This window comes from Centruroides vittatus, unplaced genomic scaffold, assembly GCF_030686945.1.
Source record: "Centruroides vittatus isolate TY-2023 unplaced genomic scaffold, ASM3068694v2 contig_975, whole genome shotgun sequence".
Lineage (NCBI taxonomy): Eukaryota > Metazoa > Arthropoda > Arachnida > Scorpiones > Buthidae > Centruroides > Centruroides vittatus.
In genome coordinates, this window is record NW_027122648.1 from 3,273,292 (window position 1) to 3,289,118 (window position 15,827).

The following is a 15,827-nucleotide window of genomic DNA, read 5'->3' on the forward strand; positions in this document are numbered from 1 at the left end:
TATATTCAAATATTCAATAGCAATCTTATTGTTTTTCACATGTTTAGAAATTTGTAATAAGATACATAATGCAGTTATAATAAAATATTAATTTTAAGTAATTCATAGTACATTAAAATATAAAAATAATCACTCAATATATATTTATATTTTAGAAGGGAAGCAATGCTTCGACAGCTTCCATGGATGGCATGCCACTGATATAAAACTTATAGATGATAAAATAAAAATAATACTGGTAAATAAGTATTACTTTTACTTTATAAAATTATAAATTATTATATCAAAAAACTTTGTTATTAGTTTTTGAATACAAATAAAATGAAAACCATTACTTTAAAAATTAATACAATAAAAAAAGTCATGATAAATGAAGGAGATAGATTAATGAATAATGTACAACGGCAAATTTCTGAAGCATTTAAAGCTTAAATGCTTCAGAAATTGCTGCTAGTCTGAAGGACAGGTTTTAATTTAAGTCAGATCCTCAGAAATTTTCATGGGTAATCTGACCTAGATATATTGGACTCCATACCTCACCAATTGTGGGCCTGATTAACCAACAATGAATATGAAAAATGTTCACAGCATGCATACAGAATGGAAAGAATTAATAATAAAAAAAAACAATTTAAATACTAAGTAGTGGAAGTGTATTCATAATTATTATTTCAAAACTTCTTAACAAAATTTAGATAAAAATATCATTATGTTAAATAATTTAATATTGAAAGGATGTTTACAGCAAAACTTTTATTGATTTTAAGTGTCTTTTTAGCTTGTTAATTTTTTTATAAGAATTACAGTAAGTTTAGTCTCATGTAAAATAATAAAGTAATTATTACTTTATTTTAATAACTTTATAAGTGGATTGGATATTAAAGCTTGTGATAATTTCTACTTATCTAACATCTTTTAAGCTACTTAATTTCATCATTTTTCTGAATAGATTAAAAAATTAAAAATTGTAGACCTAAATGAAAAAGTAAAAACAATTTTAAATACATCTTAATCTCATTTAGTTAAAAATTATAAGATTCTTAAATGAAATAACTAAACATTTAATATAATATAATTAGCAGCATATTTGTATAAATTTTTTAAAAGCAAGAAAAAAATGTACTAAAAAATATATTAAAAATTCTAAAAAATTTAAAAAGTTAATGACTAAAATATAAAAATATTTAAAACTTTAAATTTTGAAAAAATATTTAGAAAGTTAAAAGAAAAATTAATAGGATTAAACAAAATTCTTTTATTAGAAACTAAAATATTTTCCTAAATTTAAAAATATTTTTACTTATTTTTATCTTTTTCTTATTATTTCTTTGTTTTATTATTTGAAATGATTTTCAGAAATAAACTGTTAAATTTTTTTTATTGTATGTTTAATGATTTTGGAATTTTATGCAATAAACTAAAAATTATCCTCTTCCATTTCCTCTCAGTCTCCTGCCCTCTATCTCATGCTCCCTGAATTACTGCTTTCCTCCAACTCTTGATCTTTTTCTACTCATTTTTTCCTTTCCTGATCATTCATCTTGTTAATTATGTCATGAGAACTTATTACAATAGAACAATAATGTGTATACATACAATTCATCATTTCATATATAATTTTTAATTCAATTTTTGAAAAACAGTGATACGGTAACTTGAAGCAAAATAAATTTTCTCAAACCAAAATTATACATAATTATCAATCTCCAAATTATATGCTATATCATTCTACATGAAGCTAATAGTTTATGTTATGATGAATCTAAGATGTAAATGATAAGTATATACAGTAACACAGTTTCAGTCACATTGTCACTTCAAGATAGAAAATTGATGTGCTTATGAGGCAAATCAAGTTCAATTTTATCACAATTTTGTCAAGAAGTAGCTTTAACAAATAAGAAGATAATACCAAATAGATTTTTGGATAAATACCAGCAACCACGCGATAATGCATTTTTAATAATAAGTGTTATTTGTTTCAAAACTACATTTAAATATCAGAGTAAAAAGTTTGTAAGTTTCTATAAATATCTACCTTCATAAATCCAGTCTGGAATCCCATTCAATACTGCTCCAAGAACTCCAGTGTGAGAGAGAGGAGTTGGTGTGTATCTTTCAAAAACACTTGGAAGATAATATATATTATTTTCATAAACATAAACCTGTTAGTAAAAAAATGAATTAAAAAATATTAAAACTTATCAGAAGTATTTTTATTAAATGCAAAAATCTTGATTAAATTAGTATAAAACTTGTAATTACTTTAAAGTGAATAGTATATATTCTTATATAAAACTAAATTTAATATATTCATTTTAAAACATGGAGAGAATGAAGCTTGGAGAATTTGGAACCTATATTAAACAATGATTAAACAAAAGTCCTAAAATAGAAAACCAAAGGCAATTGCTGTCATTCTGCTGGTATCTTTGGAAGAGGATATCCATGATGAAGCCCTGTAGTAAGTGAATGGGGTCTGAAGGAAAAATACTAATATAAACTAGTGAAATCTGAATTTTGCAGAATTGTTGAACTTAGTGTGATTGATGTGATTACTATAAAGATGCTACTTTAACACACTTAAAATCAGGTATTGTTACATTTAACAATTCAATGAAGGTTAAATTCACCAATGCAGCAAAACAAAATTAAGAATGAAAGATTTTCTTCTAAAAGTAGTATGATATTAGTCATTTAATCCTCAATGAACAACACTGAAATTCTTTCAACATTGTTCATGTCAACTTTTCACTATTAATATACTAATATTTAAACACATAGCACATGTAATGAACTATTTCAATTTGACTAAATTCATGCAAAAAATCTAAATATTAGAATGTAAAAATTATTTTCACTTAAAATATGAATGCATTATGATGTTGGAATGCACCACATGATAATTAAACATACAAGGGTCAGCTTATATGAAAAATCTTGTGGGAAACTTATTGACATTGTTCACAATTTTTCAAAATGCTCTCCATGGTGGTGAATGCAATTGTTCATTCTGTCAAACCACTTCTGGAAACATGAAGACATTCTTCTTTGGGGATGACCTCCAACCAATCATTGTAGGTATTTTCAGCTTCTGGTGACTCAAAATGATATACACGAAAACTTTCCATCACTTTCGGACAGGGAAAACATTGCAATAGGCCAGGTTAGGCTATCAAGTGGACAGGTTATCAGTTGTACTAAAGATACACTTCATTCAAAACTTTGATGGACTTTATAGCTGTGTGGGTGGATGCATTGTTGTAGCCAAGAAGACCTCACAATCTGGTCTTGGCAGTCTCCTGCTTGAATGCTCAAAGATCTTAGTTAGGTAAAGAGTAGTGTACCATTCAGCAGTAAGAGTTTTCTTTCTACCAATGAAATGATGCAAATGTGTCCAGTTTTTATATGGCCAACATTTGCCAACCAACATTTCTTGGATGTCTGAATCCAAACTTGGAATTCACACTTGGTTTCTAGCTTATACTGATAAATAAATATTTCATCACCAGTAACATCCCACACATGGTTCCTTTTTTTCCTCAGTGACAGACTTGCAGTCAGCAATATGAATCCACCTTTAAATAAAAGGTATATGTGAATAATTTCATGCATTGCTGCAACTCTAATCTTCAAGATATTGCATAATCTCTTTGTAAGAATCCAGGGGTGTTCACTCAGATCATGACATCCACACAAACAATATTCTCCTCAGTAACTATAGTTGAGGGGTAGCTGCTTCTAATTTCATCTTTCAGGCTTGTTCTACCATGTTAAAATTCACCAAACCAGCAGAAAACCTATGTCTATAATGGGTAAATTCAGAAAGGCTACTGCAATGGACAAAACACTAACTCAAAAAAAAAAATATTTAAAATTTTTTATAGTTTTAACACATGAGGCTGCTTGCCTTATTAATTATTTAAACTTTACGTATTTTGATTATTCAAACATCAAACAAAAAAACAAAAACAAACTCCTGAAGATGACCCAGGAGGGGTCAAAAACGTTTGAACAAGTATGAAAGTGATTAACTGGAACAATTAAGGTTATGTTAGATGACATATTTTGATTATTTTAATTCTCAACGTTTTTCCTTTGTTCTTGTTTTCCCTTTCTAGAACTTTCTATCCCTTTTTAATTCTCTTTTGTAAATGTGGGGTGAGTCTGTTCCAAGAAACATCAAGAACGATAGAGAGAACAGCAATGGGCCCAAAGGGGAAAGAGAAACTGGTCACTCTTAAGCTTGATTTCAGAGAGGATTCACAGAGGTCCTTATAGTCTGAGGAGGTAATGGAAGAGTGAAAAAGGTTAAGCTTCGGCGAATACCGTGTGGCTCAACAGGACATAAATTTTATTGGTGCTCCTTTCCGAACAAGACTTTCCATCATCACAAAGTTGGATAAGCAATGGAACTATATTTTTGCCAAAAGCCAGAAAATCACAAAGCCAGAAGAATTCATTGTGAACCCCATCTTGCAAGCGAGAAACAGTATCCCCCAGACAAAATCCTGGGTATTTTCACTATTGATCTTTCTATCTCTATCCTTCTAATTTCTATATCCTACTTTCCTCTTATTTAGATTGTAAGGTAGTTTTAAGGTAATATTAATTTCGGGTTACTTCTGTTACACATGAAACGATTTTCTTTTGTTTGGTCTAACTACGCACAGGGAAAATTCACTGATATCCAATCTTAGTTGGAATCCCAACAAAATACCCTGTAACACTTGTTCTGTGTAAATGAAATGTATTAATTGTATCTGTTCACTATTTGTATTTTGGTATTACACTCTGTATATTGCTTTTGTCAGCATTGTATCAACACTCAATCTTCACAAACATCATTGTCCAAAAATGCTCACAAGTCACCTCTGTTGCTTCTTCAAGTCAAAATGACACCACTTTCATTTTGCACACTTGTAGGTGGTGACAGAATGGATAGTGACACCTCTTGGTGAAAATGCTTAATAAGAACTGCTTTGCTACATATACAACAGATTTTTCTATATATCAAATACAGCAACATATGAACTAAACTCAGAGCAACATCAACAACTCAAACTTTCAGAGCAACCCTTGTAAACTCTGGTAACATGTACTTGGACATTATTTAAAATTGTTCATTGTCTGATTAGCTTGACAAAAGTTTGTTTTTGAATAGTTCACTCTTTATCACATATTTCATTAATTACAGTTTTGTTATCTACTTAGTGTTTAAATAAGACCATAGAAGATAGTAAAACCATTAATAATACCAATGAAATGAACATGAGATATCCAATTAACAACTTTAAATGTGATTTATGATTTGATCAAACAAAAAAAAAATCTTTAAATACCAGTAACATAACTTTAATGAAAACTTTGAACGTTTTTGGCCTTTCCAAGGCCTGCCTCATGTTTTTTAACAAAACAAACTCCAAAATGGAATGCTAGAATGATAATATTCAAAAAATCAATTTTAAAATTTCGAATGACTCAACATGTACCAAATTCATATGGTAGATATGTTAAGATATGTTAGGCTCAAAGACCAAAATCGCTTATTGAGCGAAAAAAATGGCCACAAAGCAAAATTCACGTTGTGGCATTTTTAAAAATGGCCTCAACACACATAGCTAACTCAAAATGACCACAAAGCAAAATTCATGTGGTGGCTTTCATGATATTTGACCATGATGCGTTCTAGTTAGGTTAGGTTAGGTTAGGCTAGGTTAAGCTAGGTTACTCAGACAGTTTGAAATTGGTTCGAATGTTTTAGTAGAGTGCCTAATGTTGATCGGGGATGTGCAGCTCTCAGAAATGTTTTAGCTGTTGTTATGAGCATTGAACATAAGAATTTTATTTGAAGTAATCAAGTCTAAGCAGACACAGTTCCAACACAAAAATCTGCAAATTCCTATGTTGAATAAACATCAACTTTATATATACTTATTAAGCAAGTTTAACTAATTACAAAATATATAAGGGCATCATATCTAATTTTCCCAATTACAGGTTCAAGTCCTATAACAAATAAACATTTAAACATAATGTTTATTTGTCAGATTTTAATGGACATTTATATTATTGTTTCTTTGGAAAAACAGTATTATTAATGGTAATGCTTATTCAAAATTAGAAGAAAAAAATAAGTTGTCATTGTTATGTGACACTGTGGAATGTTTTATAATAGACATAGAAATAACCATTATTACAAATATAATGTCACACACAATCATATAAATTACATAATAATTACAAATTTAACATAATAATTAAAGCATTATCATATCATAATAAAACCTGTAAAGAAGAAGATATAATTAAACTTATAATTATTAAACTGTAGACTGTATGATTCAACTTTTATCACAATTATTAAACTGTTATTCAAAGCCAAAGATGTCCATGGGTATGGTGCCAATGGTACCATACTTATGCACATCTTTGCAAAGGTATGGTAACCATTACTGCATACACCTTCATTCATAGCTTTCTATAACATTAAGAGAGTAAAATGAAATCAAATTAAAGTTTTATTTATGTTTCTAATTATTTATATATATTTTTGTTTAATAAAATATTATTAATAATATAAACTGAAATACAATTTTATATTTATGCATTGTAATTTGTTAAATATCTTATGTGGAGAATCTAATATTTAATATTTTAAATTAAATATTTAAATTATTAAATTTGATTTTTGAAAATATTTATAAAAGTTATTATAAATAATTTAGTTTAATTCTTTTAAAATAAATAACAGATTACTACCAACTGTGTTCCTTTTGTTCCCCATTCTGCATATTGATATCTTATTGAGGAATTTTTCGGAAGTAGTGGAGAAAGTTTGCTAGAAAAAAAAATGTATAATGTTAAAAATATAAATAATTGTATATTATTAGAAAGAATAAATTCAGAAATTGCTAAATTTTAATTTTACAATATAATAATTATTAATTGTTTTAATTTTTCAAGAATTAAAACAAAATTTGTATATCTCTAGACAAATTTTATAAAAAATTAATTCATTTCTACTGTAAAATAATCTATAAATATTTAATGATAATTGATTTTTTATGATTAGAATTGCAAAATTCAACACGTCAATAAATATAACTATTGTATAAATTATAATTGATAATTTGAAATATATATATATATATATATATATTATATATATATCCTGAAGTATGCATTTTTCATTTCTAATTTAAAATTTCATTATATTACATCAATAAGTCAAAGAGTATTTTATACAGAAATTAAATAAATGGCTTTAAACAGAGAGAACTCTTTCTACTTTGTCATAAAAGTTAGAATTAGAATTTATTGTTATAACATAATGTTGATTAATTTGTTGATATGAACCACCAGCAGACTAAACAAGCTATTAATGATTATATGTCCAATTTCACTCTTTGTTCAATATGAAGGACAGATGTGCAATGGGTGTGGCCATTAAAAATACAAAATAGAAAAAACTATCCTAACTTAAAGTCTTCATGTAATATTAGAAATTTCAATTTGATCTTATGGTATCTTAATGGCTAGATGATCAAAGTGTGCTTTCCATTTTGAGGAACTTGGTTTCAAGTTTGTGTTGGAATCTCAGAAATTTTCATAGGTAATCTGATTCAGATGTGTAAGGTCTTATTCTTTGCAACTCAACTATCTCATCAAGAATCTAGTCACAGTTCTTTGTGCCCACTGAACAGAAAGAGCAAGAAAAATAAAAGATATCATACTATCATTCATAATAATATGATGATATCATGAAAGATAGGATGATATTATAATAAAGTAGCCAATTCTTCCTATCACTAGGAAGAATAGGCTACTTTAAACAATAGGCTAGTAATACAATACTCTGCAAATATGAAGCTGATTATATATGTTATATGGATATAATGGAATTAAAATTATTAAATAATTAATGTTTAGTAATTGAAATTTAATTTTATAATGGTCAAAACTTTAGTTATAAAAACTATTCTTTTTTATCAATTAATTATTTTTTTTAAGTTTCTGTACTCAGCTGAAATTAAGTTTGTAGAATTTTGAATATCAGTCAGAATAAATTAAATATTAAAACAATATGTAAATTAAAAATTTTACTGAACTTACTCATCACTAATATTATATATTTGGTACTTTGCAGTAAATGAATATCTGTATATCTGAAATACATTAAATTTTCTATTTAGAATTAATATGTGTAATATTAAAATGATGTAATAATATAATAAAAAAAAACTTATCAAAATTAACATAACAAACCTTTTTTATGTCTTGAACAATTAGTAAATAATTTTTATCTGGAGATAAACTATATCCATCAATATAATGTCGGTTCTGAAAAAAAAATGAATCAAATTATAACATGGTAAATTATTCTATGAATATCTTTTACAGAAATCCATGATATTGTAACATTTTAAATTATTGGTTCTTTTGAATTTAAGTGTAGCACTAAAGTATTTTGTAGTTCATTCAATGCAATATAATGTTTAGTGCTGATTTTCAGGATGATAAATATTAAATAAATATTTTATAAAAAAATTCTAAACAATGTTTAAAATTATAACAGAATGTTCATTTGAGTAATATACTTGTTAAGGAAGACCCTCATAAATAAATCTATACTCTTTCCCAGAATAAGAATAGAAGTGATGTTCATAAGTTCACAAAAAACATCATACAACATCACAATGATGTGATGTTTGAATTTCCAAACTTTTTATTCTGTTCTATTTTATTACTTATTACTGCTGCAATAGCTTTGTCATTTAGTTACAGTAATAGAATGATACACATTCAAGATCCAGTACATTAGCTTTATTCTTATTCTGGGAAAATTACTGTTTAATTGTTTTTTTTTTCAAAGCTTTTGCTTTCAAAAAAACATACATGTGCTTAAACAAGAAAAAAGAACTCAAAAAATATATCCAAATTACTTTTTAAATTTAATTTTTTCTGTCCTTCAGGCACTAAAGCCTTTTTAACACCTATTGTGGATTCAGCCAGTCCTGAAAATGGGAATAGCCAGGTGGTGAAGGATGGGACTTGACATAACTCATAACTGATCATCCATAAAAATTTCTTTAAGCTCAGACTCAAATACAGGCCACTTAGAGTAACAGGCTGGTGCCTTTATCACCTTAACCATCTAGTCATCATCAGATTATGTTTCTAAAAAATTTTCATTCTAAGAAAAGCATTTACATTTACTTGGTTTTCTTGGTTTCTGAAGATGCATTATAATTAATTATTTCTATTCCTAAAATAAACTATAAATAAGCATTTCAGGAATGAAAAAATTTTTCATTTAATATATATATACATCAATAAATATATACATGCTGATATACTGTCATGGTTACTGCATCTTCAGGTTAACCTATTATAAGTTTATAAATTTTAAAACTTAAGCAACATATCCTAATTATGAGCAGAAGAATCCTTAAAAAATATAATAAAAAGTTTTTGCTCTCAAATACAATGCTTTTGTATGGTTTTTTTAATCTAAAGATGAGTCTTAGGATTCAAAAACAATTTAAATAAATTATTTTAGTCATAGATTCAGTTTCATGAAATCAACTATCCAAACAAGACAGGATGGTAGAAGTAACAAAGACATCAACCTAAGACTCTGGGGACTCAAGTTCATGTCTGGGTCAGAAACCTCAAAAATTTTTCAGGAGTGAATCCTAGTTATGTCAGATTCTGTTCCTCATCATCTGGCTATCCACATTGTGAGCTCGGTCAAATTCAAGATGGGCCTGGGAGAAAATCCCTCTTAGGGTGCCCACATACTTAAAAAAGTGAAAAAACAAAAACAACTCTACCCTAATGTAAAAAATTTAACATATTTCTATAACATGAAAATTATACTTAAGCTTGATTTATATTTTGAATGCAAACAAAATTAAATTTTAACTAACATAACAGTATAATTCTTTTGGAACTACACTAAAGAACTTTATATTATATTTTTCTGTCAGTTTAATTAAATATTAAATATATGCTAAAAATTTAATAGTACATACATATGAAATGTTAGTCATCAATACAGTAATATTCTTTGTATCTACATTATACAGAACAATTGCTCCATATTTATCTTGAAACATATATTCATCATCTATAAAATAAAAGTTAAATATTTAAAAAAGTAATGATTATCTAAAAATAATTAAATATAATTATATTTATTATGTTATTTAAAATTAATTGACAAGAAGTATTTCAAAAAATTAATGAAATTGATGTCATTATTACTAAATTGTAAATATTTTGTTGTTCCGTTAGTTTATTCTCTTCCATATAAACATCCTTACATTCCAATCAATTTAAATTAATTGATTCTTATAAAAATTTATTTACATGTCTCTGTTATATCATCTGCTTTCATCTCAACTTGGGTATAAAATTTGAGCAAGAGTTACTCTGAAACATTCACAAAGTAATTGAATAGTAACTAATAAATAATTTATAATAAATGTAAGCCTCATAAAAATAACTGAACTTTACTATTATAATATTTTTAAAAGATTCCTGAAAAATCAATGTAAAACAACTCCAAGTTCTTTAAAAACTCCAATAGATTATTGTTATTGTTATATTTTTTAATACCTGGAAAAACAAAAGAATTTAAATCAATAAAATATGCATAATCTAATTAAATGCTCAATTATAATAATGCATCAATTTGTTCCATATAGACAACAATGGCTATAATTAAATCTACCAAAGACACAAGTGGACAAGTTATTAATAGACTATAACAATTAAATTACCTAATTAATACCACTAAGTAATTTGAATTCTAAAATTAAACAGTTGGGCTAAATGGAATAACAGTAAGAGGTCTGGGTAGCATAACCACTGACACATCTATATACAAACCATCTATTGCATACCAGTACTGTACAGACAATGATTTGAGCTACAATTTGGGTGGATCTATTCTTTCCAGACTCTTCTAAATTAATTTATTTACTTTAAAATTAATTATTATTATCATTGTAAGTTGGCAGCCTAACTACCTACCTTTAGCCCAAATTATGTAATTTAATTATCTAATTAATAGTACTATTACAATCTGTTAATATCTAGTTGTTTAAGTCTTTGGCTGCTCAAATATATCAGACTATGATTTCTGTTTGTATGACTATAATTGAAAAAAATCAGATCTGAATTCATAGATTACCTTAAAGTACATTTTATCATATAAAGCCTTAGAGCACTAAAGTTCATGTATCAAATTAAATTCAGAAATAAATATCTAAATAAAAATTAATATTATGCATTAATAATAAAGAAATTTTTTAAAATATTTCATTGTTTTTTACAAAATTTTCCATAAATAATAAAAATAGAAAACAGAAAATTTAAATATAAAACAAATTCATTGATGCTATAAATGACACACATCTTGTTAACCTTAAATATACTTGTCGACATTCAATTTGACACTCTCTGTCCTACTTTTTCCTACACATCAATACTGCCGTATGTTCTGTTAAACGAATAAAATAAATCAAATGAATCACCAAAAGTGCCATTATTTAATCAATTGATGAAATCTCTGTTAACATTATTTGCAATTTAGTAATATGCAAAATGCTGGTCAATGAAACTAATTGTAACATTATATTAAAGTCGTTTTTTGATTCAGTATTAAATACTTTTATGAGATAATTACACTACCCAATATAATTTTTATTTCCAGAGAAATACTGGTAGTTAGTTTCTTATCAATCAAATACCTATATTTCAAAAATCAACAAGAAAATATTATATCATATCACAGTTTTCAGATATTGAAGTCCTTATTACATCAAATATCTCTGAATTTACCAATGTAAATTATGATGATGCAACATGACAAATATTAGGAATTAATACCACAGGAAGCACTTTCAGTGAAGTAAAACAAGCAGCTGAAACTTGAAAATGAAACCCCACATTCCTTAAGTGAGCATATTGTTTAAAATACTGTACTTTAAACTGGAGCTGAACTACGTTGCTAGGTTTTGGAACAATTTGTTGAGATTCCTTTGATAGATGACATCGAAACAAAATAAATCTTCATTTATAGTTGACAAATTAAATTTATCTTCAGAATTTAATAAGAATCTATACCAACTGTAATTGGAAAGACTACAATAAGTTTTACTACTTTAAATGTCAACCAAACTAGGAATTCACTTTCACTGATATGTTAATGGCCAAAAAGACAAAGTGGTGCATCTTTTAACTTGTTCTTTTATTTTATCTTATTCTCATTTTACCATATATTATAAAACTTAGATACAAATATATATTAATATGAGTAAAAGTAATATTTAACTTTTAGAACAATTGCTTTTGGTGCAAGGAGTTTCATATTCTGCAAAATTGAAACATGATCCAAATTCAACATAAAAATATGTATGTATAGATTTCCTAATATACCTGTACATCTGCCAATGTTCAAAATAGTATAAATAAAGAAACAAAACCACATTAGAATGATTTTTATAGGTAACAATAAAACAAATAACAAATACTATTATTACATTGGATATGACAGAATATCTTCCATATATCACAAAAAACGTTTTTTTGAGTCCAGTGAGAACAGGTTAATAAGAGGTCCACAAACGTTTTTGAAATCCAACTGATTCCAGCTTCAAGTTAAAAGAGTATCTTTCAAATGGAATGCTTAGAAATTAACACATGTGGCAGGCACTTTTTGATCTATTGTTATAGTCACAGTGACAAAGGATGGCTCTATGCATGTCCGATACTGGTCCATTTAAATTTTGAATTGCATGCATGTTTTTTTCTAAGCATTCTGATCAAAAGAAATTCTTACAACCTGAAGCTGAAATCAGTTGGATTCCAAAAATGTTTCTGAACTGCTTATTAATCTGTTTTCAGTGGACTCAAAATGTGTTTTTTTTTTTTTTTTTTTTTTTGATATGTGGAAAATATTTTTACAGGTACTGTACATGATCCATATCTATGTTATTCTACATGTGTATACACAACTAAACAATCATTGTAATTAATCAAACTATAAATCTATATATACTATGTATCAGGCTTTGGAAAGTTTATTATATATACATGTATATATTCTTAGGATCCTTTCATGACAGGAAAATTTAAAGGTAATTTTTAAAATCAGGAGAATTTTTTCTATGAGAATCACCTATATAAGAATGCCAAAAGTACAAAAACATTTTTTTTTTGTTGGATGTTATATAATGGATGTCTTTGAAAAGTTTTTGCTAAATGTTGTTACTATTTTTTAGATTATGAAAGATTGAGCTTTTTGCAGAAATTTATTCCAAATTTTCATAAACTGCTGCTATTTATTTATAAATCAAATACAGTATTTTTATCATCATTGTTCAGTCTTACTATTCAAAAATTTCTTTATGGAAAGTTAACACTTTATCCACATTCTTATTATCAATTTTTATTGAATCCACCAAACTCACTTAGCTTCATGCATTATTTTTCCATTTATAATAAATAAATGATTCTGAGGACAACTCTGAGGAAGGCATTTTGAACTAATTAACAAAATAATGAAAATCTTTAATAACATCCTAACAAGATCTTTGAACTGTAGTTCAAAGGAAAGAATCATTGGAATCAATTGGTGTCAGAGAAAAATTACTTTGAAAGCCATTAAGGTAAGTTGTCAAATAAGCTGTTTACTTGTAAAAGAAAGAATCTCATTATTTTTTGGAACACTCCTTAGATGTTTAATTTATTTAAAAATTATTTTAAAATTTTGAATAATTGGTAAAAAATTTTCCTTATAAATAGAAAATTATGTTAATAAGTAAACTAATTAATATTTTATTTTGTATTAATTAAGTCAAAAAATGTTAATGTATAACTTGGCATGGATAAATTTGGTTATGAGGCTTGTATCTATAAATGCAGTGGCGTAGCTAGGATTCTCCGGGCCCGGTGCGGAACCAGATTTGTGGGCCCCCGAAAAATTTTTTCAGGTCTTTTTTCGTGATTTTGGGGCCCCCATGGGCCTATCGTTTTCCAGGGGCCTGGTGCAAACCGCACCATAAATGTACTTAATCTTGTTATATAAGTAAGAGTGAGATCCCCATTATTGAAAGAATTCATTTTATTAAAATAACAGGAAATAAGCATCTAAATGAAAATTATATTATTATTAAATTGATGCAATTTTCATATTCTTTGTTTTTCTTGACTAGATAACCAAAGGACCATGATAACAATCATGCTTTCTCCAGATATTATATTGTATATATATAAAAAAAGATTGAATTCTATATTGTATTTCTACATAACAGAATTTTAAACATGAGACCTTTCTGTCTAAGAAGTTTCTTAGATAGAAAGCTTACATAGAAAGCTTTCTATCTTATAGAAAGCTTAGAGCTTACATTTCATAACATTAGTGCAGTTTACCAACATAAATATTCTATACAATATGTAAAATATATTTTTTATGACTTTGCAAATAGATTAATCTAACACCAAAATGAATAAATACTGAATTTCCTTGATTAAACCTTGGATTTCAAATAAACCCTGGGGAATAACAGTACTGTTAAAAATAAACCCTGGGCTGAAAAGCATGAAAAACATATTGAAGTACTGCATTGTATAGGGTAATGTAATTTAAAGTGACAGATAAGAAATTTAACTAAAATTCTATCTCTTCAAATTTTCTATAGTTGGACAGCATTTTCTATTCTAAGATTCATGGAAACATTTTTTAAAATAAAATTATAAATAATGTTGAATATTGAGCATGGAAAATTTGCAATTAAGTCAAGAGTTTATCAGTCAAACGGAACTAGGAAAACTCTGGATCAAACTCCCCATCTTTTTCCAAAATAGATGGTGAATTTGAACCAAAAAATGGTAGTCGAGATCTTGATTCTTACAACATTGTAATAGGCATGAATTATAATTTAGTAACTAAATTTGATTAACTATGAAAACAGTAATTATTTCAAATGCTGTAATTATAACCATAAATACAGTAAATAAATGGATTTGATAGTTAAGAATACATATATATATATAAGATATTTCTTCAATTTTTACCTACTCATGCAAGGTAATAAACCACGTCCTCAAAAACACCCCAAGTCTTCAAATAAACCTAGGGAAATATGTACTTTTTTAAAAATAACTTTTCCAGGGTTTAATCAAGGAAATACAGTACTTAAATATGTAATGTATTAATAGCATTCCTCTTTTATTTCTTCTTATCTTAATTCTAAAAATACCATTTCAATACCTCTGAGAATGGCCAAGAGTATAAGAATTTTAAAAAATTTTTCATCTTGATCTCCAAAAATGTAACAAATTGAACATGCATTTAAACAAAGTTATTCCATGTTTAATAAAACAGGCAAGTTTTGTTTATTAAATTTGAAATAATTATAATGTTGAAAAAATAATTCTCAGACATTATAAAAGTTGAATTACTCTTGAAATTGATTACTGTATTTGGAAAGTATTTTTAATTCCTAAAGATGATTTGTTATCCTAAAAAGTTAGAGGTCATATAATAATTTTTAGTTCCTAATAAAATAACTTAGTGAAGAACAAGATAGATGGAGATATATTATCCAGCTACAACTTCAAAATCCTTTATCTATCCATTTGAACAGATCAATTTTTCTCTATCTGACACAATGTTGTTTGAAACTACTGGACTTATTTAATCATCAATCAACTTTAGTCTAATTTGCTGTAGTGTTCTATACTATTAAATAATCTCTAAAAGTATATAGTAAAATAAAAAAAAAACCTACTAAATGAATTATGAATAATATAAT

The 15,827-nt window shown here is 26.7% G+C and overlaps 1 protein-coding gene across 2 annotated transcripts in view; it reads right to left on the minus strand.

Moving 5' to 3' along the window:
• LOC136985710 (inactive dipeptidyl peptidase 10-like) overlaps nucleotides 1-15,827 on the minus strand; it is an 82,148-nt gene that overhangs the window by 9,101 nt on the left and 57,220 nt on the right. For both annotated transcript variants that reach the window (XM_067283046.1, XM_067283047.1), the window contains exons 4-8: nucleotides 10,038-10,132; nucleotides 8,269-8,343; nucleotides 8,116-8,168; nucleotides 6,763-6,841; nucleotides 2,039-2,165 (exon numbers count right to left, since the gene is read on the minus strand). In XM_067283046.1, the coding sequence (XP_067139147.1) occupies nucleotides 2,039-2,165; nucleotides 6,763-6,841; nucleotides 8,116-8,168; nucleotides 8,269-8,343; nucleotides 10,038-10,132 (429 nt within the window). The remainder of the gene's footprint in view (nucleotides 1-2,038; nucleotides 2,166-6,762; nucleotides 6,842-8,115; nucleotides 8,169-8,268; nucleotides 8,344-10,037; nucleotides 10,133-15,827) is intronic.